The 27,219-nt window shown below is 37.9% G+C and overlaps 1 protein-coding gene across 3 annotated transcripts in view; it reads left to right on the forward strand.

Annotated features, from left to right (window-relative positions):
* Positions 1-27,219, forward strand: part of AKT3 (AKT serine/threonine kinase 3) — a 318,344-nt gene that overhangs the window by 144,479 nt on the left and 146,646 nt on the right. For all 3 annotated transcript variants that reach the window (XM_025877589.2, XM_073899912.1, XM_073899913.1), the window contains exon 4: positions 16,032-16,143. In XM_025877589.2, coding sequence (XP_025733374.1) covers positions 16,032-16,143 — 112 coding nt within the window. The remainder of the gene's footprint in view (positions 1-16,031; positions 16,144-27,219) is intronic.

The following is a 27,219-nucleotide window of genomic DNA, read 5'->3' on the forward strand; positions in this document are numbered from 1 at the left end:
TCTTCTTGATGGCCAGGGAAATTCAGCCCTTGGGGTTTGCCACTGGTCATGCACCTATGAAGCGGGTAGAGCTGGAAACCCCATGGCTTTGAGGTTTCGAGGCCAGTGATTTTTTTCCACCCCACTGCTCACCTAAGGCATCTCGGGCCACCTTGGGGTCGTGAGGTATGAGGGTTTCCAGCAGTTCGGAAGGTGTGGGCTTTCCATGCCTCTAGACGAGTTTTCTGTCTCAGTATCGGGGGATCAGATCTTGTGACTGTGTTTCAGAGCTTTTGGCTCCTTCTCCTTAAGGAAACTGAAGCTCCAGGAAGAGGATTCACTAGTGTGAACATTTCAGCCTTGCTCTCATCATGCCAGAGAGGTCATAGGAGAAACACTAATTTTTAGAGGCAGAATCATCTGGACATTTAGTATGACTCATATGATCATTGCCTTTACAACAAATTGGACTTGAAGGACATGTGTTTTTTGATCTCTCGGCAGTTACATGCTAAATCACTGCCTTTCTGTTTTTTTCTGCCCCATCTTTATGTTAATTTTTTAAACACATTTATTTATTTATTTGAGCAGCATTCACTGAGGCCCAGGGCCAGGGTGCAGGGAAGGACCTGGAAGCCTTGGAATTTAGGACCGCTATGGAGGCGTTCTTTTGGGTTGGAAATAATACACAATCGAGCAGATGCTAATGGAAAAATGAAATGCAGGGAGAGAGAAAAGAGGCTAGGGTGGCTGTGTGAGAGTTTCATGGAGGAGAGGACATTGCCCCTTTATTACAATAATGTTTCTGCCCTATAATAAGGTCTTTCATTGCTGGTTCAGCTTTTTTCATTCACTTGTTTTGTGCTCTGCTTCCTGTTACTAATTGTCAGCACAATAGTCTTCCAACTATGAAGTCTCAGTGTCCTTTTGGACCAATTTGTCATTGTCTTTCTCCCTCACCCCCCAACCCATGCTCTCAGAATCTATTACTATGGTTGCATTTTTAGACATTTTTTATGTTTTAAAATGGCAATGCTTTTGAAACATGCCAGAATAGTTTATGATAATTGAATCATCCAACCAGCAACAGTTATTGCTTCCAAAAGCTCACTGATGAAGTTTAAAGTTTCTGTCTCTATAGGATATTCTTATAAAGTAATTGAAAATTAACATGCAGTACTCTCTTTATAGCGTTATTTCATGCGCCTCGTGTCCTTTGGGCTTCACCATCGTCCTGTGGACATTGGGCATTTTGTTAAATGGTATTGACGGAATTCACAGATTCTTTGTAGTTTCTGTGCCTGTAGGAACTTACATTTTTATTGTTTTTCCAGCAATGGCTCTTGATTCTTATAGATTATTTTAAGAAATCTGCAGGGTTGGCTTAATATTGACAAGCCCGGACAAATTCCGATATCAGACTCTAGGCACGTGTTACATGTTAATTCCTATTCGGTTTTGGCCAATAAATATTCCAAATGTGCTCTCAGCCTGGTACCAATAATTTAATACTGACAGAGAGACATCTTTCAGATGTAATTTCTATAAAGAAGTTCTGAAACAATGTTACTCCTTGACAGTTGATCTACCACCTAGAACTTCCCCTGTCATAGATCATGTGGTCAGAGTTGATTGGTGCTTTTCCATGTAATTTTCTCACAATCGATGGCAGGTATTTTGAGGGCACAAACACTAACCAAGAAGTTTGGTCAGTTTTCTTTGAGGGTAAATGATTTCGGTACTCTCTGTATGTCACCTGTTTCTGTCAATTCAGTTGCAGAAAACAAGTGTAGTGTCCAAAGCTTGTTATAAAGAAATAAAACCTCACTTCCTGTTTTGTAAGTAGCTAACAGTCCTAAAACTGTGTGACATACTCCAAAGAGCCAAGGATTTGGGGCTAGAAAATGTAGATTAGAGACTCCGTTTTACAGTCTTCATGACTTGATGGTTTTGAACAAGCGACTTAAAAACCAGACAGACTCCATTTTCTTATTTGTGGAATGGAAATGACAAAAATACTCTGAAACGTTATTGGGAATATTAAGTGAGAAAATAATGCATGTAAAATCTTAATGTTGTGGTGAAGCAGCTGATAATAGGCCAAAATAATGACTTGTACTTAATCCTTTAAAAATAATAAATTTTGGAGAAATGTGTAGTGGAAAGCAAAGTTTCCCTACTGACCTAAAGTGGGAGGAGATTGAAGATGAGATTTTTTTTTCTTAATTCTGCTGGAGATGAATGAACTGATTATTCCAAAGTATGCTCTTCATTTGCAGTGCGATGCACCCACCACTTATGCCCGAGTTTGAAATGAAGTGTTTTTGTGCTACAGAGGCCAAGATTTTTATGGTAGTGATTGAAACCTTTTAAAGTCAGGATAACTTATTTGGAGTCAGAATTCCCGAATGCAAATGGAGGGATATCGGTCTTCTCCTTAAAGTTACAAGAAGTTAGAGGGTTTTCCAGATAGGTCAGATATAATAATGACTCTTTGGTTATCTCTGTATGTGTTTTTAATGAAATTAATAGGATTGTTGGTTTATAATCTTCCGAAATTCACTGAGTTGTTATTTGGACAGTTCTGTGCTTTACTCTGAATAGATAGGCCTGCCTTTTAATTTTTCTCCAAGGGAAAAATCCTTTTTAACTATTCTGTAATCTAAATGTAATCCTTTCTACTAGGGAAAGAAAGCTGTCTCTTAAGTGTTAGAGCTCTATAGCTCTACAATCAAGGGATTGAGTAGGCTTTAAATACTTTTTTTCAAATGAAGTTATCAGGATTTGTTTATACATACAGGTAAAGTAAACTGTACAATTAGATTTTGAAAAAATAAGTAAGATTGGGTCTGGGGAGGGATCATAAAGTAAATTGTGTTTCTAAAGGCATGTGAACCTGAAAATATTGAGATTCTTTTACAAGAGAAAGAGGATTAGTTGTGATAAACTCCGTTGCATCAGAAATGTTTTCTGAAGCTTTGTTTGTTTGAATTCTGGCTGTGATGAATAAAACAGAACAATTAGAGAAGTACCTTATCCCCTGAAGCTTACAGTATAGTTAAGGAGATGCACATGAAGCAGTCTGTACATAACAGTGTGTGATCGGGTACCAGCATATGGAATATAGATGTTAAGTGCACTAGATCTTCAGGAGTAGAGAGTAAGGACTGGGATCATTAGAGAGTTTCAGGGACCAGAATCTAGGTAGAAGGGAAGAGCAGTGTTTCAGGTGAGGGAAGCAGTATGAATTAAATCCTGAAGTTAAGAATACTGAGGGAGATTTTTAAAAATCAAACAAAAGCAGAAGCAAACCTGTAAATACAGAGCACAAACTGGTGGTTGCCAGAGGGGACGGGTGGGGGGAATGGACAAAATGCGAGAAGGGGAGTGGGAGGTACAGGCTTCTAGCTGCAGAATGATTAAGTCACAGACTACAGGGTACAGTGTAGGGCATATAGTCAGTGGTATTGTAATAGCCTTGTGCGGTGACGGATGGAAGCTGCACCTTTGGGGAGCCCAGCGTAACGTACAGAGTTGTTGAATCACTGTGTTGTACCCTGAAATGAAAAGAAGAATCAGGGAATGTTTAAGGGACAGTGAAGATAGATAGATAGATAGATAGATAGTTAGATAGATAGATAGAAAGGAAAGAGAGAGAGAGAGAGAAAGAAAGAAAGAGAGAGAGAGAGAGAGAAAGAAAGAAAAGAAAGAGAGAAAGAAAAGAAAGAAAGAGAAAGAAAGAATCAGGAGAAAGTACTCACTGTTGTTTTTAGACTCCACACGTGATGCCATACAGGATTTGTCTCTCTCTCCCTCTGGTTTATTTCACTTAGTGTAATGCCCTCAGATGTCATCCATGTTCATCCATGAAATTGCGGATTTTTTTTTTAATATATCACATTTTCATTATCCATTCATCCATCATAGGGAAGTTGGGTTGTTTCCATAAGTTGGCTGCTGTAAATCATGCTGTAATGAACAGATTTAAATTTTTTGGCTATATAACCAGGAATGGGATTGCTGGTTCATATGGTAGTTCAATTTTTAATTTTTTTAGGAAACATCATACAGTTGTCCATAATGGCTGTACCAGTTTCTCTTCCCACCAGTAGTGTATAAAGGTTCACTTTTCTTCACAATCTCAGCAACATTTGTTATTTCTTGTCTTTTTGATTCTAGTCATTCTGACAGGTGTGAGGTGATATCTCATTGTGGTTTTGGTTTGCATTCCCCTGATGATGAGTGATGTTGAGCATCTTCTTACGTCTCTGTTGGCCATCTGGATGTCTTCTTTGGAAAAATGTTTATTCACCTCTTCTGCCCATTTTTTAAATCAGATTGTTTGTTTGTTTGTGTTGAAATATTTTCTCCCATTCAGTAGGTTGCCTTTTTGTTTTATGGATGATTTGCTTTGCTGTGCAGAAGCTTTTAATTTTGGTGTAGTCCCAATAGGTTAATTTGGCTTTTGTTTCCCTTGCCTCAGGAGACCTATCTAGAAAAATGTTTCTACTGCTGATGTCAGGGAAATTCCTGCCTGTGCTCTTTTCTAGGATTTTTATGGTTTCAAGTCTCACATTTAGGTCTTTAATCCATTTTATTTTTGTGTATGGTGTAAGAAAGTGGTCCAGTTTCATCCTTTTGCATGTAGCTGTCTGGTTTTCCCACCACCGTTGTTGAAGAGACTGTCTTTTCCCCCACTGGTTATTCTAGCATCCTTTGTTATGGATAAAATGACAAAATAAGTGTGGGTTTATTTCTGGGGCCTCCATTCCATTGATTTATGTGTCTGTTTTTTTGCTGATACTATACTGTTTGGATGACTACAGCTTTGTTCTTTCTCAAGATTGCTTTGGCTACTTGGGGTCTTTTGTGGGTCCATATAAATTTTAGGATTATTTGTTCTAGTTCTGTGAAAACTGCTATTGATATTTTGATAGGGATTGTGTTAAATCTGTAGATTGCTTTGGGTAGTATGGACATTTTAACAATATTTGTTTTTCCAATCCATGCAGGGAATCTTTTTTCATTTATTTATGTTGTCTCCAATTTCTTTCTTCAGTGCTTTGTAGTTTTTGGAGTACAGATCTTTCACCTCTTGGTTAGTTAAGTTTATTCCTAGATATTTCACTCTTTTTGGTGCAGTTGTAAAGGGGATTTTTTTTTGTTGATTTCTCTCTCTGCTACTTCATTTTTTAAAAAAGATTTATTTATTTATTTGAGAGAGAGAGAGCATGAGCGGGAGGGGCAGAGGGAGAGGGAGAGAGAATCTGAAGCAGACTCCACAGCGTGGAGCCCAACATGGGGCTCAATCTCATGACCCTGAGATGATGACCTGAGACCCTGAGACAAAACCAAGAATTGACACTTAACCGACTGCACCTCCCAGATGCAGGTGCCCCTGCTACTTCATTATTGGTGTGCAGAAATGCAACAGATTTCCACATATTTTATATTCTGTGACTTTATTGAATTCATTTATCAACTCTAGTAGTTTTTTTGGTGGGCTACTCATTGTTTTTATGGCAAGGAATAAAGTTTTAAAAAGATTCCGGCTTATGAGTAGCTTTAAAAGTCAGACTAATGGGGTTGAGCTTTCTCTTGCAGAGACTAGTAGATTAGTAGATTTTTGAGAAGGAGAATGACCTGTGGAATAAGAGCTTGAGTACAACTAATCAGGCCAGTAGTAGGTGGGACACACTGGACAGGGAGGAGGGTGGGCAAAGGGAGACAGTCTGGGAGGCCATTTCAGGGATCCAGATTTTGGTAATTAGTGCCTGGTTGGCTGTCACCAGTGGAAAGAGACGTTTATGAAAGAATTGTTCAGATGAATGTTGCTGGCTTAGCTATGGGTTGGACGAGAGTCAAGGATGACTGACGATGTCTTTCTTGGGTGATTAGGAAAATGATACAGAAATAAATTGAGTAGAAACACTGTCGATGTGATAATTTTCAGTTTGAAGGATAAAAGACAGAAACAAAAAATGAAACCCGTTTAGGTATGTTGAGAATCAGGTAATAGTAGGGCCTCAGGAGAGAGATGTCAGCTTTGCCACATGGACGGTTCAGGTTTGAGAATCATCAGACACTGGGCGACGTTTGAGGCAAAGCCCCACGAGAGCCTCCCCAGCATTACATCCACAGCCCTTACCAGGTCATTAAAGATCTTCCCAACCTCATTTCCTACCGTGTCCTAAACTTACCTTTTCTTCCAGCCACCCTGGACTCCTTGCTGTTTCTCAGACACATCTGTGGGCTCCTTCCAGCCGTGGGTCTTTGCACTTCTTGTTCCTTGCAGCTGGATCACTCTTCCCACAGATGGCTGCCTGGTGCCTCCGTTTACTAAAGGAAGCCCTTTCTAACACTTCCTTCTAAAATAGTACCACCTCCCTGTCATTTCAGCTTGTTGCCCTGCTTCGTTTAGCTTTGTAATCCTTACAAGCACCTGCTCTGTTATAAATTAGTTGTTTTGCTTGGTTATTACTTGACCACTCCTCTGCTCCATAAAATCCAAGTGTGAAAAATCGGGACTTCGTTTTGTTCACCCCTCTACACCCAGGGCCTAGCTTGTTTGCCTGGCATGCTGTGGGCACACAATAAATATTTACTTAATGAGTGTCTGAATTTATTAAGGACAAAATTATCAGAAAAGAAACGTTTAACACAAAGCCCTGAGCCTAAGGGAGCAGCTCAGTTGGGAGAAGAGATCCTAAGAAAGAATACTCGGAAGTGGTCAGAGAGATGGACACAAAGCTGGGCAGGTCGGTGTCCTGGGGCCACGGGGGCCGGGGGAGACCTGAAGGAAGGGGGCCAAGAACATCAGGTGCAGCAAAGAAATGAAAACAAGAACAAGGGGAAGATATCTGATGAGGGGATTTTAGGAGAGACCCTAACCACAGCCTTGATGATGGTTAGGGAGAGGTGACAGACAAAGGCCACGACTGTAGTGTGTGGTTTGATTAGCAGGGGCAGTTAGGGGAGGGAAAGCATGCCTCTTGGTCTGTGTGTATGTTTATGGTTCCCTCACCTTGGTGTGTGCTGGTAAGTGCTGATGAGGGGGTGTGACTAGAGATTGTCCCATTGATACAGAGAGAGGTGCAAGGCATTTAGGTTGTAAGTGAGAGTCCGATACTAAAGAAGCTGATTATTCCAGCAGTGATTCCTATAAACTTTGAAATGCCCAGTGAGATATTCTGAAGTTTCAGTTGCATTAAATAAGTTTAATTAACTAGAAGTGGTTTCATTTTCAGCATTCTCCTGTATATTTTATATTTTAAAAAATAATTTCCTTTTCCACTGTCAGCCATTTAAGCCTTTGGTAGTTTATCTTGGTACATACTTTGAGGAAAGAATCTAATATTATCCGGGAGGGGGTTTCTATTTTTGACTTTTTGTGATGGGAAATGTCAGACATACAGATCAATAGAATAGCTGCTTGGACTCTCCTATGTCCATTACCTGTACTTAACAGTTATCATTTTACCAGACTTACATTACCATTTCATTAAGATATTTAATGTAAATTAAGATATTATGACATTTATCCCTGAATCCTTGAGTACAGATCTCTGTAAACAATAAGGAATTTCCCCCACATAATTATAGTACCACTATCCACCTAATAAAACTTAGAAATCTTTAATAGTATCTAACAAAAAAATTCGTATTCAGGTTTCCCCAGTTGTCACCTAAAATATCATCAGCAGCTGGCTTGTTTAAAGCAGAATACATTAAGGACCACACGGTGTATTTGATGGGCATGTCCCTTAAGCCTCTACTGGTCTGGAAGAGTTCTATGTCCTCTACCAACACCCCCACTTCGGTTACATTCACTTCATAAAGAGACAAGGCTGTGTGACCTGTGGAAAGTCCTCTCTTCTGGAAAGCTCTGCTGATTGCTTCAATGAAGTGTCATCTCACTAGTTACATGACTAAATTTGTCCTATATTCTCTCGTTAATGTTTATTCATTTGAGACTGGTTGTGTTTGGCACAGGACTAGGTAATCAAAGAGCATGGACTTTGTCCTTAGAGAAGTTGGAATATACATTCTTGTCAAATTCTTTTAAAATTCTGCTATTAAATCCCACTTTCATCATATTTCAAGTCTAAATTAGTTTTTCTTGTTTAGTTAAAACAAAACTGGTGCTTATGATTATTTTTCAGATTTTAACACAGTACCCAATAGCAAACTATGTTAAAATGGTTAGATGTCATCCTGCTTACATCTGATAATCCACTTCTATTTGTTTCATAGGTTATTATAATAAACTACCTACTGTGATATCTGAATATAGTAGGGCTCTGTGCCACTGTTCAGTAGGATGATGTAGACCTTCATTTACTGAAATGAAAAATTCACAACATATGAAATGAGCAGAGCACTTACCTCATATGTCCCATATGTTATGGTCTCTCTCTCTCTTTTTTTTTAAAGATTTATTTATTTATTTTGGAAAGAGAAAGAGCATGAGTGGGAGGTACAGAGGGAGAGAAAATCTCAAACAGACTCCCCACTGAGCACAGAGCCGGATGCAGGGCTAGATCCTAGGACCTCAAAATCATGACCTGAGCCGAAACCAAGAGTCAGATGCTTAACTGACTGAGCCACCCAGGCACCCCTGGTCTCATTGTTATTTAAAAAAAAAGCTTAGGAAAGATCAGAAAGAATGTACATTAAAACATTAACAATGTTTCTGCCTGTGTGGTAGGATGATGGTTAATTTTCTTTTAGTTTTAGCTATCCTTGTTTATGACTTTTTCTTCAGTAAGCATAGATGATTTATACAGTGAGAATAAATAAAGCAAAGAGTTCAAAAACCAGCTTGGCTGCAGAACATTGTGAATGTACATAATGCCATAGAATTGTACATTTGAAAAGGGTTAAAATAAATTTTATGCTTTGTGGTTTGTTGTTGTTGTTTACCACAATTAAAAAAAAGAAAAAAGAATTCATGGCTATTATACTGCAGAAAACAAAACCAAAAAGCAACTTGCCTGGTCATATGTTTTGAGTTCCCTAGATGTTGCGTGCCTCTTGTAACTCTTGTTAGTAAATGCTTATGTCGTTTCGTATCTTAATTATTGTCCCACAGTGACCATAGTATATTTTTGCTTGAAATTTCAAGTGTGCAGAGTGTGGGCAGAAAGCAGTTATTCCAGAGGACTCTGGAGGTGTTTCCTTTGTTTGTTTAATTAGAGGCAGGATTTGGTGGACAAGACAAGATGGAGAAATGCTGATGGGAAACATGTTGGCTCTGAAAGTCTACTTCCGGTAAATGGTGGTATCTGTGGCGATCATATTCATTAAAGAAAAATGTATCAGGAGAGGTTCACTTTAACATGTCATGATTTCAGTCCACAAATAGTATCCCATGTTAAAACCAGAGTAATGAAGTTTATGGTAATTAAAATGTTAGAATTGAAATGTGTATCATAAAGTGAAAAACATCTTCTAGAGTACAGTATAGTGTTAGTAAGCCAATCTTACTCCCCTCATTTATAGAATTTGTTGTGTTATGAAATATAATGTAAGAACGTCTTGAATTTCTGTCCTGTCCCCTTAGATGGAGAAGGCTATGTTGACTCCAGGTTAATAGGGAGATATTTCAGACAGAAACCGCTAGAAACATGGAGCTGGATCAGTGCAAGTTTGGCGATTACTTTTCCATCATCAATAATTGAAAAATCTTACTAGCTTTGTTGGTATTGCAGGGTGTGAGACCCAGCAGCAAGAGCACCCAGAGGTTTTGTTGCCTTCTTACTACCTACTTCTGTCCCTTCTGCTCTTCATTCTCGGTCACCTTCCCTCTACATGCCTACTTGGAGAAACAGGAAGTACCCGGGTCTGGATCCTGCTAGGGGATAATCCTCATACCTGTCCATCCTTAGGCTGTGTTCAGAGCCAGGGGTAAACACATTGGGGCCCTCTCAGGTGAAAAGTGTCCTGGATTTCTTTGTAGGGAGGGTATGGGGAGGTGTAGAAGATGGAGCGGACTGTCCCATCCCTTGGACAGATGGCTGCTGAGCCTTTAAGACACTTTCCTAGCAGTTTATTCCCTCCAGAAGAGCATGGAATTTGGATTTAGGTAGACCTGAGGGTAGATCCCTATATAGTTTCTTGCAAACTGTGTGTTTTGGGGCAAGTTATTTGGCTAGTCTCAGTTCATTCATTTATGGAACAGAGGACAAAAACACCTCGTAGGCTTGTCCTCTGGATGAAATGGGGGACACTGAGGCCCCATCAGTGCCTGTGGGGCCTGGCACATAGTGATCACAGAACAGATATCCTCCATGGGACCCGCTCTTTACCAGCGCACCTGCCACACTCCTCGCTCTCTCTGGACTGAATGAATCTCTTCAGGACGGATGTGTTGAGTCTTAATGACACCCTATGCTTTTGTGCTCCCAGATAGTAAAAACTTTAAACAAAAGGAAGAAATGCTTTCTGGCCCCTTTAAAGAAATCCACAATGGTATTATATCTGGGGGCTCAAAAATACAATCTCAGTATCATCATTATAACTGACAGCATTATTTTATTATGTGATTTAATTATAAAGAGTCTCTTATGCCTTTGTTTTTCACGTTGGATATTAGTAGAACTTATTTTTAAAAGAAATTAGCATTTCATGGGTTCTAGAGGTTGAAGTAAAATCTAATATTTTTAATAAATTCTGAACAGGTGATATAAAAATTCTTTTTGGCATATATTTTTTTGATCTGGCGTGTTACTGTCCCTCTAATTGGCCTCCAGTTTACAGAGTAATTACAGCTTCAAATAAACTTGGTCGCCTGTGGTTCAGAGTGTCTAAAAATAAGCAGAACACTTGAAATTTAGCTTGTAGTTTAATTTGCTCAGGTGAGTTTAGTATAACTAACTCAAGTACCAGTGTAACAACAAATACTTTGCTGGAAAGTATTATGGACTGTGATATAATAAAAGTTAGCTACCTGGCATTTTATATAAGAACACATGCTTTTTTCTTGTGTGTTAAGTAGTTCCAGAAATTCTAGCTAGTTATTTGAGTAATAGCTTTTCAGAATTGTTATTTGAAGCTTCTGCTTTGGGTTTTAAAATTTTAATGTGGCCCAGCTTGAATTGGGAACCTTTACATAATTAAAAGGAAAATATTCTTCTAAAGAAGTATTGGCTAATCTGTTTATTAGCCACCATTCCCTTTAAGAATAAGAGTGGATGGAACTGGAGGGTATTAATGCTGAGCGAAGTAGGTCAGAGAAAGACAATTATCATATGGTTTCACTCATGTGTGGAAAATAAGAAACAGCACAGAGGATCGTAGGGGAAGGGAGGGAAAACTGAATGGGAAGTCATCAGAGAGGGAGACAAACCGTGAGAGACTCTTGACTCTAGGAAACAAACTGAGAGTTGCTGGAGGGGAGGTGGGTGGGAGATGGGTAACTGGGTGATGGGCATTCAGGAGGGCATGTGATGTGATGAGCACTGGATGTTATATGCAACTGATGAATTATTGAACACTACATCTGAAACTACTGATGTACTATATGTTGGCTAATTGAATTTAAATTAAAAAAACGCAATATTGGGGAAAAAGTAAGAGTCCCCTTTAAGAATGAGAGTTCAGACATGAACTATGTTCTGAAAACTTCCATATTTTTCTTCATTTTAGGGCGAGCTATAGGATGTGTTCATGATTTTGTATTATGGCTAGCATAAAAGAACCCAAAGTTTTTCTGTTTCCTGGCCCACTTGTTCAAACATGGTGATTTCAAGTGTCAACTGTTCGGAATTCAGATTCAGCTCTTTAACCACATTTGTTTCTGTTTTCTGTACAGCAATAAACCCTGGGACTTGGTGGTGGAGTGTCCTCTTCTCTTGGTACTGACCCAAATACCACTTGAATATGTTGAGTCAGTTTTGGTAGCTGCTTGTCTCTTTTACCGTCTCAATTTAGTATTATTTAGAAATAGGATTCATTTATAGAGTATATAAAAAATATAAAATATAGGCTTATTTCTATTTTACTGCTTGTTCATAGTAACATTTTTGTTCAACTAGGCTTCAGAAGGACCTGATTGAAACCTGCTCATCCTCCATTCTTCACATTAAATGCCACTCAGTCACTTCTCATGAAGTATTGATGGTGTCCCCTCACGTGCTGTCACGTCACACGCGCTGTGGGGGAGTGTGGGGCCCGTAATTCCTAATTTCTACTAGGACATCACGTTAACCTGGATTAAACCCTGGCCAGAAACTTAATAGGAGTTTTGTGAAGAAGGAACTATATTGGAAGAACGGTGGTCTTCAAAGAGAATCGGATTGGGTCTGTGCTTTATAGGGATAGATGTAAGCTATGCCTACTTAGAGTGTTGATATTTTAAAACTTTCAGATTTCAAACAAGAATATAAATTGGCATTCCGTATTTGGTATTTTTTAACATTCAGGCCTCAAAAGGTGTGTAACATTGCTGTACAATATCTCACTGTGAAACAATAGATTTTATGACCTGTCGAATCTACCACCTTTTCATTATCTTACACACCACCAGGTTCTCACTTTCCTCCTTACCCAGTTTAAATTCATCAGTTGATTCTCTCAACCAAGATCTTCTCTTCTCTTCTCTTTCTTGCTTTGCCAGACTTACTTGGTTAAATTAACAGCTTTGCTGAAATCCAGGCCTCTGTGCCCCACCGGCACCCATGTAGCTGAATGTATCTGGGGAAAATACACAACCGTGATCCTTGGCACTAGCTTGAATTCTTGATCATTCCATTCCAGTGGGTTCCTGATGCTGCCCAGCTGTCATGTTGTATTTCCCTAGTCTGTTTGCTCTTTCATTCTCCCAGAAGGCTATTGGAGACTTCCTCTCTTCGCAGAGCACTGGCGCATCTTCTTCCAACCTGATTCTTAAAGATGGCTTTACACACTAATTCACTGAAAACAATAGCAACAAGAAAATCATTTCTATCAGCTCCTGCTTGCCCTGTATACCCTTGACTGCATTTGGGCCCTTTTGTCTCCATGTCTTGTTCTGTCACTAAACTGCCTGTACTCCTGACTAGAGCCAGCCCTCTACTTGTCCCGCAGATCCCATCCTTTCTTGACTGCATAAGTTGCTCCAGAAGTTTACTCCTCTTTCTTATGTCATCAAAATTACCTTCTTGTTGAATTAGTACTATCAGAATTCATCCATTTGGACAACGTTCATTAAGTGTCTGCTATCAGGAAAAATAGACACCGTTGGGGCGCCTGGGTGGCTCGGTCAGTGAAGCGTCTGCCTTCAGCCCAGGTCATGATCCCAGGGTCCTGGGATCGAGTCCTGCATCGGGCTCCCCGCTCAGCGGGAAGCCTGCTTCTCTCTCTCCCTCTGCCGCTCCGCCTGCTTGTACTCTGTCTCTGTCAAATAAATAAATCTTTTTTAAAAATTAGACACTGTTTAGGCACAGATGGGCACAGTTCTTGGGCTAAGAATATATCAGTGGAGCTTACGTTCTTGTTGAGGAGATAGGAAGCAAAAAAGATACTAAGTTAGTCATTTCGTATGTTTGAAGATAACATGGTATGAAATAAGAAGTAGAGCAGGTAAGAGGGGTGGGGGCATCCTGGATGAGGGGTGCAGGTCACAGTGCTAGTAGCACGGTCAATGAGGGGTGCAGGTCACAGTGCTAGCAGCACGGTCAAGGTAGGCCTCCGTGAAAAGGTGAGGTCTGGTCTGAGACTTGAAGGTGGTGAGGCGTTAGCTGTGGGCTGTGTGAGGGGACAGAGTGCTGGGGGAGGAGGTGCAGTACACATTCGAGGAAGTGCAAGGAAGTGGGCGGGCTGCAGAGGGGCCTGAGAGAGAATACTAACTAGGTGAGGAGGTCAGGAACTTAAGTGGGGTGGGTGGGAGCCCCAGATCACATAGGGGCCCTGTTGATCATTGAAAGGCCTTTGTTTTCTATTCTTGATGAATTGGAAACGCTGCACGATGTATATATGTTTTTTTCCACAGTTGATCATGTTAAGAAGGTTTCTGCATGTGTTGAGAACAGACGGTAGTGAGGGGCAAGGAGAGCTGCTCTAGAGTTTTCAGAGTGCTTACGTGAGAGAGAGGTGATTTGTTTCGATAATAATGGAAGAGGTGAGAAGTGATGCTGGATATCTTTTGAAAGCGGAGCCAACAGGATTTCCAGAATGAGATAGGAGAAGAGAGAGGAGGACTTAAGGTGAGCCCAGGGCTTTTGACCTGCGCACTTGAGAGGATGGAGGCGCTGCTGGCTGAGATGGAGGGAGTGGAAGCCGAGGTGGGCAGGAGACCAAGGGTAGGAGAGATCCATTCGCTTTTGGATGAGTTCAGATGTCTTTTTTTTTTTAAGTTTTTATTTAAATTCCAGTTAGCTAATATACAGTGTAATATTCGTTTCAGGAGCCACAGTATAGTGATTCAACACTTCTATACCTCCCCCTGTGCTCATCATGACAAGTCCCGAGTTCCAACGTCTTTTAGGATACACTTCCTAGCTTTAAGTAATGGATCCAGCCCTCCCATGTTTCTGTGTAGGAAGAGCTTTATGGCACCTGGGGAGGTTGAGGCATTCGGCAGCGAAAGTCTGAAGTAGAACTGCATCCCTGGTAAAAGCCAGGTAATGGCATATATTACCGGTATCAAACAAGAGCACCCCATGTTTTCAGTCTGTATGATAGGAAAGTTAGGAAAGCCAGGAGAAGGAACAGAATCAGGAGGAAAGATAGTAGGTTTTAGGAACCAGTAATTCAACCAGGTAGATACATCCACTGTATAGTTAATCATGGGTATCACAAAATACAGATCCAAGATGGAAAGAAGTTCAGATTTTTATATTGGTCAACCAAGAGATGATGATGGCTGAAACCATGAAACCTTGTTAGAAAAGAGAAAAAAACTAAGCAGAGATCCTAGGTGAATGATCTTTTGGGGTGCAAGGAGTCTATGAGCTAGTCCAATGTGGCTAATGCCTGGGTCCTGTAGAGACTTAGAGATGGTAGTTGATGGTCGCTAGTGATGGAGTAGAACAGAACAGGCAGACACTGAGAAAACACAGCTGACTTGTCAGCTGCGGGGAAATTGTTTCTTCCAAAGAGCAGTGTCAGTAAACAACCCTACCCTACTTTGTCTTGTTGTCCAATACCATGCATCCTTAAAGACCAGCTCAGGTATACACCTGATGATAATAGCTAACGTCTATTGAAAACTCATTATATGTCATATGCTCTGCTAAGTCTTGTGCTGATTTATTATTAATTCCTGCACCAAGTTTATGATGTAGGTGCTTGTCCCCCCTTTAATACTTGAAGACTGGAGAGATTAATTAACTTGTCCAAGGTTACATGGTAGGAAAAGAAGTTGAATCCAGGAATACTGGTGTTAGAATCCACACTCTCAGCCACTACAAAATGCTACTTTTCTTTGAAGTCTTCTGAGGTATTCCCTGACATAATTTATCCCTTTTGACCAACTGGCTCCACGGGCTGTGATCACTAAGAGTTTAGGTGGTATATACGGTCAAAAGGCCTATCCTCTATATAATCTAGGTGAGGGATACGGATACCTTCTTAAATGATACATAATAGTATAAGATAGTGCAGGTGAGGGATACAATAATAAGTAATGTGAATATGGAGAGGGGAATATTTGGTTTAGGACCAGGCTGATAGGAAAGGCTTCATGGAAAGAGTAGGATTGGCTCTGGGCCTTAAAGGATAGGTGTGGCTTTGAGTGTAGGTGCTTACATGCAGGTAGGGGTGAAACCATTCCAGACAGTAAGAGCAGCTAGGGCAAAGGGGCCCCAGCAGCTGGGGCAAAAGCTAGGGCAGAGCAATATGTATTTGGGGAAACTTAAGTCATCCAGTTTGGTTGGTTAATAGAGCATGTGGTCAGAATGGGTGTTGGATTGGAAAAGAAGACTGAGGTCAGTTGGGAAAACCCTGGGTGGAGGTCCATGGAAAGCTGTGAAGTTACAGTAGTTTCGCCTAGAACAGAACTCTGTCGTTCTTGACTGTTTAGTTCGTGGTTTAAATATAAGTATATTCAAAGAGACATTTTATGTTATTTCTAGAATGCCAGTTAATGAAAACAGAACGACCAAAGCCAAACACATTTATTATCAGATGTCTCCAGTGGACCACTGTTATAGAGAGAACATTTCATGTAGATACTCCAGAGGAAAGGTAAGAAATTTGTTTTTCCTATTTCATGAAGAAGCAACATTCGGTATAAAGATATATGTGTATCTGACTTCACCATTTGTAAATATATGTGAACATATTTGTAAAATTCTATAGTCCCTTAATAATCGTTTCTGGTATAATAGGTGAATAACAGAGGCTTGGAACATATTAAATCAAAACCTCTAGAACTGCTATAAGATAGTCTTCTTAACAAAAACCAGGACGTTTAAAAATTGAAATATAAATTGGGACATTTTTATAACGTAAACTACCTTTAAAATGGTTGAATTGATTGTGTTTATATTTGGAATCTTAAGGTTAGTAATAGCAAAAGGTTTCAAGTAGCATTGCCATTATGCAAGGGACTGCCTGAAGTATTGGGCTTGGGAGGGATTCTGAGATTGGGGCTAAGCTCCATGAAAAAAACAGTACCAGGATTGATTGCCATCGACTGTCCTCATTGCTAAAGAGGGGAGTGGCAACTTCCTTTGGCCATATTGTCACCTTCCTGATCTATGCATTCCTGCAACCCCTACCCCAACCCCCCGGTTCTGTTTTAATACCCTCTGATCTGGTGGTGACTGAGTTAAGTCCAACAACCACAACCACAAAACCATTTTCCTGCACAGATGTTATCATGGTTGATCCAAATCAGCAACTTTGTGAAGTTAAATGTTACTAGCCTTATGTTCCAAATGAATAAAGCAGGTCTTAGGAGACTTGTCTAAGATTTAAAACAAAAATAACCTCCCATAAGATATAGTAAATAGTAAAGTATTATTGTAATAATGCTTTTCAATCAGTAAACAGTAAATGGCAATGTGTGATTACTTTAGAAAGGGAAGAAAAATAGAAAAGAACTAGAATTAGTTATAATTTTATAACCAGAGTTAAGGGCAGATCTTATTTTCTTTTATACACTCCCAGTCTTATTCTCTGCAGATGTATTTAGGTCTTGAGCATATATACAATTCTGTATGTCTTTTTCTCCCTGTCCACTCCTGTCTTCCGTGGACATTTCTATCTGCTAAGTCCTCAGTTTGCTTATAGTTCCACCCATAACCATGACTGGGCTAATTACTATTCATCTGTCAGATCTGAGCTTCCAATACCACATTTCCTACAAAACCTTCTCTGACTCTTGTAGATGAGGTAGGTGCCCCTGCTATAGACTGCATATCTCCCTGCACCTTTTATATCCAGTATATCAGCACTGTAGTCTTTGTTTGCCTTTCTTGCTAGACCGTGAGATTCTTGACTAGCAAGGATCGTAGCGTCCTTGCTCGATATTCTATTCTATCTTTACAGCATAGTCCAGGATCCAGCGTCGTATTTGTTGACTGGCTGAATGAATGGAACTTTTCCCATGTCACTGTATAGTCTTTGAAAATATTATTCTTAGTGGATTTACATTGAAGCGTGATTAATTTTGCCATTTATGTTTGCAAAGCTGGATTTATGCCATATCTTAAGACTTTAAAATAGTTCCTGCACTTATATATCACACCACTTTTCTGAACAGTTTTTTTTTTTTTTTAAGATTTTATTCATTTATTTGACAGAGACAGCGAGAGGGGGAACACAAGCAGGGGGAGTGGGAGAGGGAGAAGCAGGCTTCCCATGGGGGCAGGGAGCCCGACGCGGGGCTTGATCCCAGGACCCTGGTATTCTGACCTGAGCCGAAGGCAGATGTTTAACGACTGAGCCACCCAGGCGCCCCTGAACAATCAGTTTTTATTTGCATTTATGACTAGGAGAAAGCAGTTTTAGTAAAAATGAAAAAACAGCATCTTTATATTTACCATGGGGTGTGTTTTTCTACATTCATCTAGAATCTGGTGCTTGGAGAATTTATATGACTTTAATGTTAATGAAGACTTAGAAAAATGTAGTGAGAACTGGAAAAGCTGTGTATTTTCTATGCTATGTCTGCCAGTCTAAAATCCGTTCTTTTTGTAAATGTAATATATATCTCTACTCTCACTAAAAAAAAAATCATCTATTTGTTTTATTGGATGATAGAAGTTTGGAATCTACTTTTTCCAAAGGATGAGACCATTGTATCAGCTCCGTTCTTCATTTCTTTTCATTGAATAATCCATTCTGTCCTCCCTGATTATGGATGGCACATATACGTAAATATTTGTATTTTTAGGGTTTTTTTTCTCTTTTTTTCCCCTTTGACTTCTCCATCATTCTAGCACTGAGACCACATGGTTTTAATTAAAGAAGGTTTATAAAGCTTTTAACTTCTAAGGGAGAGAAAAGGCCTTAACTAGAAATAAGAAAATTAAGAAAGGAAAAAATTTCAGGTAAAAGCAAACATATAGTAAAGCAAAACTCCAGTTACTGCTGTTTGTTTGTGTGTTTTTTCTAAAATGTTCTTAGCTTTTGCAGGCATAGCATCTGCAGATAATAGTAACTTTGTTTCTTCCTTTCAGGTAGGATGGTCTATTATTTTTTTATTTTTAAATAATATGTAATGCTTTTTGTAATAGCGTACACACATTTTTCCCTGGTTTTAATGAATGCACTTCAAATTATTCACTGTCAACTGTGAAATACGATTTTTCATGTCTAGTTTATTTTGTTATACTGGAACATCCACTTTATAGACCCAGATTATTTTCCTTTCTTAGAGCTGATCATTTTCATTGTCACCACGATGGCCCTGCTGCACTCACACACCCATGTTCTTGTGCACGCTTATACCCCCTTATGTTACAACTACGATGAACTACTTAGAGTTTCCCAAGTCCTAATTCTTTAGTGACTCTCACATCGCTTGTGGCTCTTTTTGGCTCTTTTGCCCCTATGCTAGAAATACCTTCCCTTGCTTGTTTCTTCCTGTACCAGCTCATCTTATACTTCCCCACTTAAAACTCATTCCTCTCCTTTGGTCCCCATTCCAAACTTAACATTGTTTTTCTTAGAGCACCACTGTCTCAGTGCAAACTTGTTATCATTTTACCTATAACACTTCCTTATATGTATTTACAATATCAGGGTTTCCCTTATTACTACTATAAGTCCATATTACAGTATGGCTTATTGAGCTTTAGTAGCATACTAAATATATTTTAGACAGTTTATATTAGACATCTTAATTAAATGTTTATTTTTAAATGATGATCAGCTTAAGAAAATTGATTCATTTTCATATAAGTAGTATATATACTTTAAATAGGAAAATTTACTTGCTTCCTGGGGGGGGTCTCCATTCTGTTTTCCAAGTTGAGTACATTTTCCAACATTACTTAGCAATTAGAAGATTGCATGAATTCTTTGATTAGTGAGCTATTTGGGCCCAATACTTTTTTTGCAGAGCATACATATATATTTTAATTGTGGTGAATGAGGTAATTTAGGTCAGTAGTCCACCTAAGAACTCTCCAAAAAGATGGACAAAATGTTTAAACACACACACACACACACACACACACACACACACACACAGAAACAAAAAAAAGACATACACGAGGCAATTTGGCTGTGAAGAATTATGGGACCAAAACTTTATAGATGGGTGAAACCCAGAGAGAAGAGCTCACTATTTTACTAGGGGTGCCTGCCAATTCTAGAAGTGTCTGAGATATTGACATTTGGAGTAACTGTCAGATCTAGGAATCATGTTCTGGAATCCAGGGCCTACCAAAGAGGGGTCATGGTACATCAATACATTTTATGTTGGCACTAGAAGAAAGGATAAACTCGGATTTAGACTTACCTTTTAAGGATTGAAGTCTAGCTTTAAATTATTTCAGGTCTTAAATTTGGTTAATGTGATCCACTTTTGCTAGTCTCCCTGGAACTTGTTAAAAGCAAATATAGGGCACCTGGGTGGCTCAGTTGGTTAAGCGACTGCTTTCGGCTCAGGTCATGATCCCGGAGTCGTGGGATCGAGTCCCACATCCGGCTCCCGGCTCGGCGGGGAGCCTGCTTCTCCCTCTGACCCTTTCCCCTCTCATGCTGTTTCTGTCTCTCTCTCTCTCAAATAAATAAATAAAATCTTAAAAAAAAAAAGGCAAATTAAATAATCTCAAACTGTCTGTTTACATTTTAATGTACATTGTTTGATATGGATTAAAAAATAAACAAGTACACAAAGATTCAAAGATTCAGAAACCACAGAGACAAAATCAGGCAACTGAGTCAGATTCATGGGCTCTCTAGATAATGGAGTTATCAGACAGAATTTAAAAGAACTCTGTGAGTATATTCAAGGAAATTACAGTTAAGGCTAGGAAATTCATCAGAGCTAGAAATTATAAAAAAGAATAAAATGGGAATTCTAAAATTGAAAAACAAGATATTTAAAATCATGAGTGCTGGTGGATGGTTTTAACAGTAAACTAGGCCTAACATTGGGGAAAATTAGGAATTTAAACATAGGTTATAACAGAATATGCAGAATGAAACATGGAGATAAGGATGGAAAGTAAAAATAAATAAGAAGGCAACGTAAGATGAAAAGAGTGTAGTAAGAAGGTCAATTGGAGTCTCAAAATGGAAGAGTGAAAGAATGGGTCAGAAAGTATTTGTAGTGATAATGGCTGAGAAATTTCTAAAATGGTTAAAGATAACCAAACCACATATTCAAGAAGTCCTGTAAATCCCATGCAGGAAAAATACAAAGAAAACCCACTTAGTCTCATTAGACTTTTGAAAGCAAAGACAATGGGAAAATTCTCAAAGCAGAGAAAAAAGATAAATTGCCTTTAAAGGAGCATCAGTTAGACCAAAAGGTGATATCAGTAGAAATAATTGACATGGAATATATGGGATGGAATGATAATTAGAGATAATGGAATGATATTCTCAAAGTGCTGAAAGAATATAAGTGCTAATGAGCAAAAATACTTTCCAAGAGTGAAAGTAAGATGAAAATATTTCAGTCAAATATTTCAATAACTTCAGTTCAGAATTGATAGAATTTCTCACCAGCAGACTTACAGAAAAGGAAATAGTAACAGCATTCTTCAGACAGGGAGAAGAGATACAGGAAGGAATGAAAAACAAAATGGTAAATAAATTGATAAAACCAAAGGAATATTGATCTTATGAATAAAAATAACATTTTGTGGTTTAATTATATGAAGAATTAAAAATCTAATAATATATAAATTGAGGTTGAGGGAAAAATGGGAGTTAATGTCTTATGACATCAGTGCATTTTCTTAGAAGACTTAAAAGTATGGACATATAAGACTTTGCTAAATTGAGGATGAATGTTATGACTTCAAGGATAATTGCTAAAAGGAAAGCAAGCACATGATGACTATAATGCTGATATGAGGAGAAATAGAATCATAAAAAATTAATCCAGAGTACATTATGTAGGTTGTCTGTGTGAAGCTAATGCTATATATAAAAATATGCAAAAAAAAAAAAAAAAGGCTGAGAAGCCAACAGGAAAAATGAAATGGAATTCTGAAAATTTAAAATAATGAAACAAAAACAGACAGGAAAAAAGAAAGAAGAGAGAAATTAAAAAAAGTAAAATAGTAGACTTATGTGCAACCATATAAATAATTGCATTAAATGTTAATGGGTTAAACACTGCAGTTAAAAGGCAGAGAGTTTCAGAATTAAAAATACGAGGCCCACTTATGTGCTGTCTATAAGAAATGCACTTTAAGTATAAAGGCATAGCTAACTTGAAAATACAGATTAGTAAAAATATATCATGCAAATAGTAACTACAGGAAGAGATTTGCTATATCAGATTTCAAAATAAAATAATATTCTAGAGAGTTCCAGGACACTTTATAATGATAATAGTGTCATTTGATATGGATGCTGTAACAATCATGAATATGTATGCATGCATAACGGAATTAAACAGAGTAAAGTAGACAGTCCCAATCTCAAAAATCTTAAAAAAGATTTTTAAATTCTTTCCAGCAAGTGATAGAGCAGCTAGACAAAAAAATCAGGAAGTTATAGAATAATACTGTCAACCACCTTGATGTAGTTGATATTTACAGAATACTACACCCAAAAGTGAGAAAATACATTATTTTCAAATACACATGGTATATTCACCAGGATAGCTCATATTCTGGATCATAAGCAATTCTTAGTATATTTAGCATGATTGATATTATATAAAATATAGTTTCTGGCTTCAGTAGAATTGCTTAGAAATCAGTAAGAATAAGAACCTGAAAAACTCTCAACTATTTGGAAATTAAACAGCATACCTCTTAAAAATCATTGGGTCAAAAACAATTCACAGGAGCCATTAGAAAATCATTTTTATTGAAGGATAATGAAAATAAAGCATATTAAAATTTGTGAATGCTTAGAGGGAAATTCATAACAATAAGTGCCTGTACTTGGAAAGAAGAAAGTTAAGTCAATAACCTAAGCTTTCTTTTTAAGAAACTAGAAAAATAAAGTAAACCCAAAGCAAACATCAAGTGGGAACATTCGAGCTAAAAATCAGTGAAATAGGAAACAAAAATAGTAATCAATAAACCAAAGCTAATTCTTTGAAAAAAACTAGAAGAATGGAAAACATCTTAGAAGATTGTTAAAGAAAAAAAAAAAAAGGGAGGACACAAATTACAAATATATCAACCCAAGAAAACATCAGAAAACTTGAACAGCCAATGCCAATGAACAGAATTGAGTTAATAATTTAAAAACCTTTCCTCAAAGAAAACTCCCAAGTCCAGATGGCCTCACTGATGAGTTCTGTCAAATATTTAAAGAAATATTACCAGTCCTACACAGTCTTATTTCAGAAAACAATAGGGAAGAGAACACTTTCCAACTTACTTTATAAGGGCACTCCTGTTTCAAAAACCAGGCAAAACTATCATAAGAAGATAGAACTATAGTCTAATATACTTGTGACCATCAGTGCAAAATTTCTTAACACAATTTTGACAAATTCAAAAAATGTGGAAAAAGAATAATACATCATGACAAAATGGAGTATATCCAAGAGTTCAGTTGCATTATCATCTGAAATCATTAAACTAAATTCACTATATTCAGAGGATAAAGTAGAAAAACTACATGGTCATCTCAACAGATGCAGAAAAAGCATTTGCCAAAATTCAAAACCCTTTCTAACTAAAACACTCAGCTGACAAGGAAGAGAAGGGAACTTACTCAACTTCTATCTATAGAAAACCTACAGCTTATGTGATTATTAAAGGTAAAAACTTCAGTGCTTTCTCTCTAAGATCTAGAACAGAGTAAGAATGTCTTTTCTCACCACTTTCATATAACATTGTACTAACGGTCTGCTATAGGGCATTATAAGGCAAGAAAAATAAGTAAAAGGCAAATAGATTGGAAAGGAAGAAGCAAAATTGCTCTTATTTGTGGACATGTTTGCATGTGTAGAAAATCCAGAAAAATAAAAGGTATTAGAACTGATATGTCAAGTTAATGAGGCTTCAAGGTACAAGGTCAACATACAAAACCAACTTTATTTGTAAATACTACCAAGAAAAATTAGAAAATTAAAAAAAAATTTTTTAAAGCTTCCACAATAGCATAAAAAATAGTTGGGAATAGGTAACTCAGGAAGGGATCTCTAAAAAGTGAAGAATGCTGCCAAAGAAAGAAACATCCTAAGAAAACAATCAACTGATTTTGTTCAAGGGAGATGGTAGAGTAGGAAGATCCTGAGATCACTTCCTCTCATGGACACACCATTGCTGCAACTATATATAGTATAACTCACTTTGAGCAAAGCCTGAAGACTACTGAACAGCTCTTCCATATTTTAAAAACCACATCAAGAAGAGTGGGAGGTATAGAGACAAACTTGGGAACCAAACCCCAGACATATTGACCCACAAGCAGGAGGGCTATCTCAGGTGCAGACGTCTTCTGTGAGGACCTCTATTGGGCACTCCAGCCCTGGGGATTTGCTCTGGGAAGGCAAGCCTCCATAGCCTCTGGCTTTGAAAATCAGTGGGGCTTAACTCAAGAGCTTTGAAAATTGGTGGGTCTTAACTCCAGGAAAGGTGGAGAGCTATATATAACTGACAAGGCTCTTAAAGGGTCTCTGCACAGTATCACTCACTTTGAGACCCAATACAGAGGCAGTAGTATGAAAGCTTCTGGGCTATATATGAAAGAGATTTATTGACCAATTGTAGGGTTGTGCTGGAGGATCAAGAATCTGTAGGAACTTTCTCTGATAGTGGAAGAGTTGGCAGGTGCCATTTTTCTTTCAGCATAGTTGGCCCCATGCTGGCAGGCACCAGTTCTGACACTCTCCTTCTACCTTGCTAGCACTGCAGACACCTGCTCTGTGGACCTGTGCTGGCAGATGTCCCTCCAAAGCCGCTTCTGCCCCTCCACACCCAGCAGGACATTTAGAGGAAATAACAGCAGACCAAAGGATGCAGAAGAACAGATCAGCAATCTGAAAGTAGTGAAAGACACTCCAGCTGAACAGCAAAGAGTAAAAAGAATCTAAAAATATGAAGATATGTAAGGGACAACATCAACTTAGTAACATGTGCATTATAGGGTTCTCAAAGGAGAAGAGAGAGAAAGGGGGAAGAAAACTTCTTTGAAGAACAAATAGTTGAAAGGTTTCTAACCTGGAGAAGGAAAGGGACAGCCAGGTCCAGGAACCAGAGAGAGTCCTAAACAAGATAAACCCAAAGAGATCCACATCAAGACACATAATAATTAAAATGTCAAAAATTAAAGATGAAAAAATAATCTTAAAGGCAGCAAGTTATATAAAAGGAAAATGGCATAAGGCTGATTTTTCAGCAGAAACTTTGCAGGCCAGAAGGACGTGGCATGCTCTAATCTAAGTGATGAAAGGAAGAAAACTACAACCAAGAATACTCTACCCAGCAAGGTTGTCATTCACAGTAGAGGGAAAGAGGAAAGAGTTTCCCAGACAAATAAAAGTAAAGTTCATCACAACTCAACTAGCCTTGTAAGAAATGTTAAAGGGACTTTTTTAAGAAGAAAAGAAAAGCCATAATGAGAACTAAGAAAATTATTAAAGAAAAATTTCACTGGTAAAAGCAAACATATGGTAAAGGTAGTAGATCAATCACTTATAAAACTTGTATGAAGATTAAGAGATTAAAGTAATAAAATCAGTTATATCTACAATAATTAGTTAATGGATATACAAAATAAAGATGTAAAATGTGAAGTCAAATACATAAAATGTGGAGAGTGGTAATAAAAATGTGCTTTTAGAATGTGTGAAAGTTAATTGAACATTAACTTTAATAGACTCCTATATACATAGGGTGTTATATGTGAACCTTATATGAACCACAAACCAAAAATCTTTAATAGATACAAAACCTAAAGAGAAAAGAATCCAAGCTTAGCACTCAAGAAAATCATAAAATCACAAGGGAGGAGAGTAAGAGAAGAAGAAAGGAACCAAGAAAAACTACAAAACAACCAGAAAACGGTTACATGCCAGTTGTCATATGCCAACAAATGGCAATAAGTACATCCCTATCAATAATTACTTTTAATGTAAATGGACTTAAAGTTCCAATCAAAAGATAAAGGGTGACTGAATGAAGAAAAAACAAAATAAGACCCAAATATATGCTGTCTACAAGAGACTTACTTCAGACCTTAAGACACATACAGACTGAAAGTGAAGGGCTGGAAAAACATATACTGTGCAAATGGAAGTGGAAAAAAAAAACTGGAGTAACAATACTCATATCAGACAAAATTGACTTTCAAGCAAAGACTGTAACAAGAAACCTGGATGGGCATAATATAATGATGAAGGGATCAAGCCAACGAGAGGATATAATGGTTATAAATTTCTATGCACCCAACATAGGAGCACCTAAATATATAAGGCAAATTAACAGACATAAAAGGAGAAATTAACATAATAGGAGGGGATTTTGGCACCCCATTTACATCAATGGAGAAATTATCCAGAAAAAAAAATTAATAAAGAAGGAAACAGTGGCTTGAATGACACATTAGACCAGACAGACCTAAAAGATATATACAGAACATTCCATCTATAAACAACAGAATACACATTATTTTCAAGTACTCATGGAACATTCTCCAGGACAGATTACATAGTAAGCCACAAAATAAATTTAAGAAGATAAGTTTAATAAGTTTGAAAAGATTGAAATCATATCAGCCATCTTTCCCAGCCACAACAATATGAAGCTAGAAATCAGTTACAAGAAAAAACTGAAAAAAAAACCCCACAAACATGGTGTTTTAACAATATGCAACTAAACAACCAGTGGGTCAATGAAGAAAACACAGAGAAAACTAAAAAAAAATAGATGCAGACAAATGAAAATGGAAACACAACAGTTCAAAATCTTCACTACTCAGCAAAGGCAGTTATAAGAGGCAAATTTCCAATGATACAGGCCTACCAAAAAACAACTAAAACAAGGAAAATCTCAAACAATCTAACCTTACTCCTAAGGATCTAGAAAAAGAAGAACAAACAAAGCCCAAGGTTAGTAGAGGGAAGGAAATAATCACACCAGAGTGGAAATAAATAAAATGGAGACTTTTTATAAATAAATAAAAAAGAATAATACAAAAGATCAATGAAACTAAGAGCTAGTTTATTGAAAAGCAAAACAAAATTGATAAACCTTTAGCCAGACTCTTAAAGAACAAAAAAAGACAGGACTCAAAATCAGAAATGAAACAAAAATTATAGCTGACACCACAGAAATACAAAGGGGATGACTGCTATGAAAAATTATATGCCAACAAATTAGGCAACCTAGAAGAAATGGATAAATTCCTAGAAACTAGAATCTTCCAGGATTGAAAGAGGAGGAAATAGAAAATCTAAACAGACATCAATTAGTAGTAATGGAATCAAATCAGTAATCAAATAACTCCCAGTAAGTAAAAAAAGTCCATGACCAGATGGCTTCATAGGTAAATTCTACCAAACATTTAAAGAAGACTTAATACCGATTCTTCTCAAACTATTCTAGGAAATTAAAGAGCAAGGATTGCTTCTAAATTCATTCTGTGAGGCCAGCATTACTGTGATTCCAAAACCAGACAAATATACTATAAAAAGAAAATTATAGGCCAGTATCTGATGGACAC

This window comes from Callorhinus ursinus, unplaced genomic scaffold (assembly GCF_003265705.2).
Source record: "Callorhinus ursinus isolate GAN/ISIS: 27379988/994484 unplaced genomic scaffold, GSC_fseal_2.0 scaffold13, whole genome shotgun sequence".
NCBI classification, from domain to species: Eukaryota; Metazoa; Chordata; class Mammalia; order Carnivora; family Otariidae; genus Callorhinus; species Callorhinus ursinus.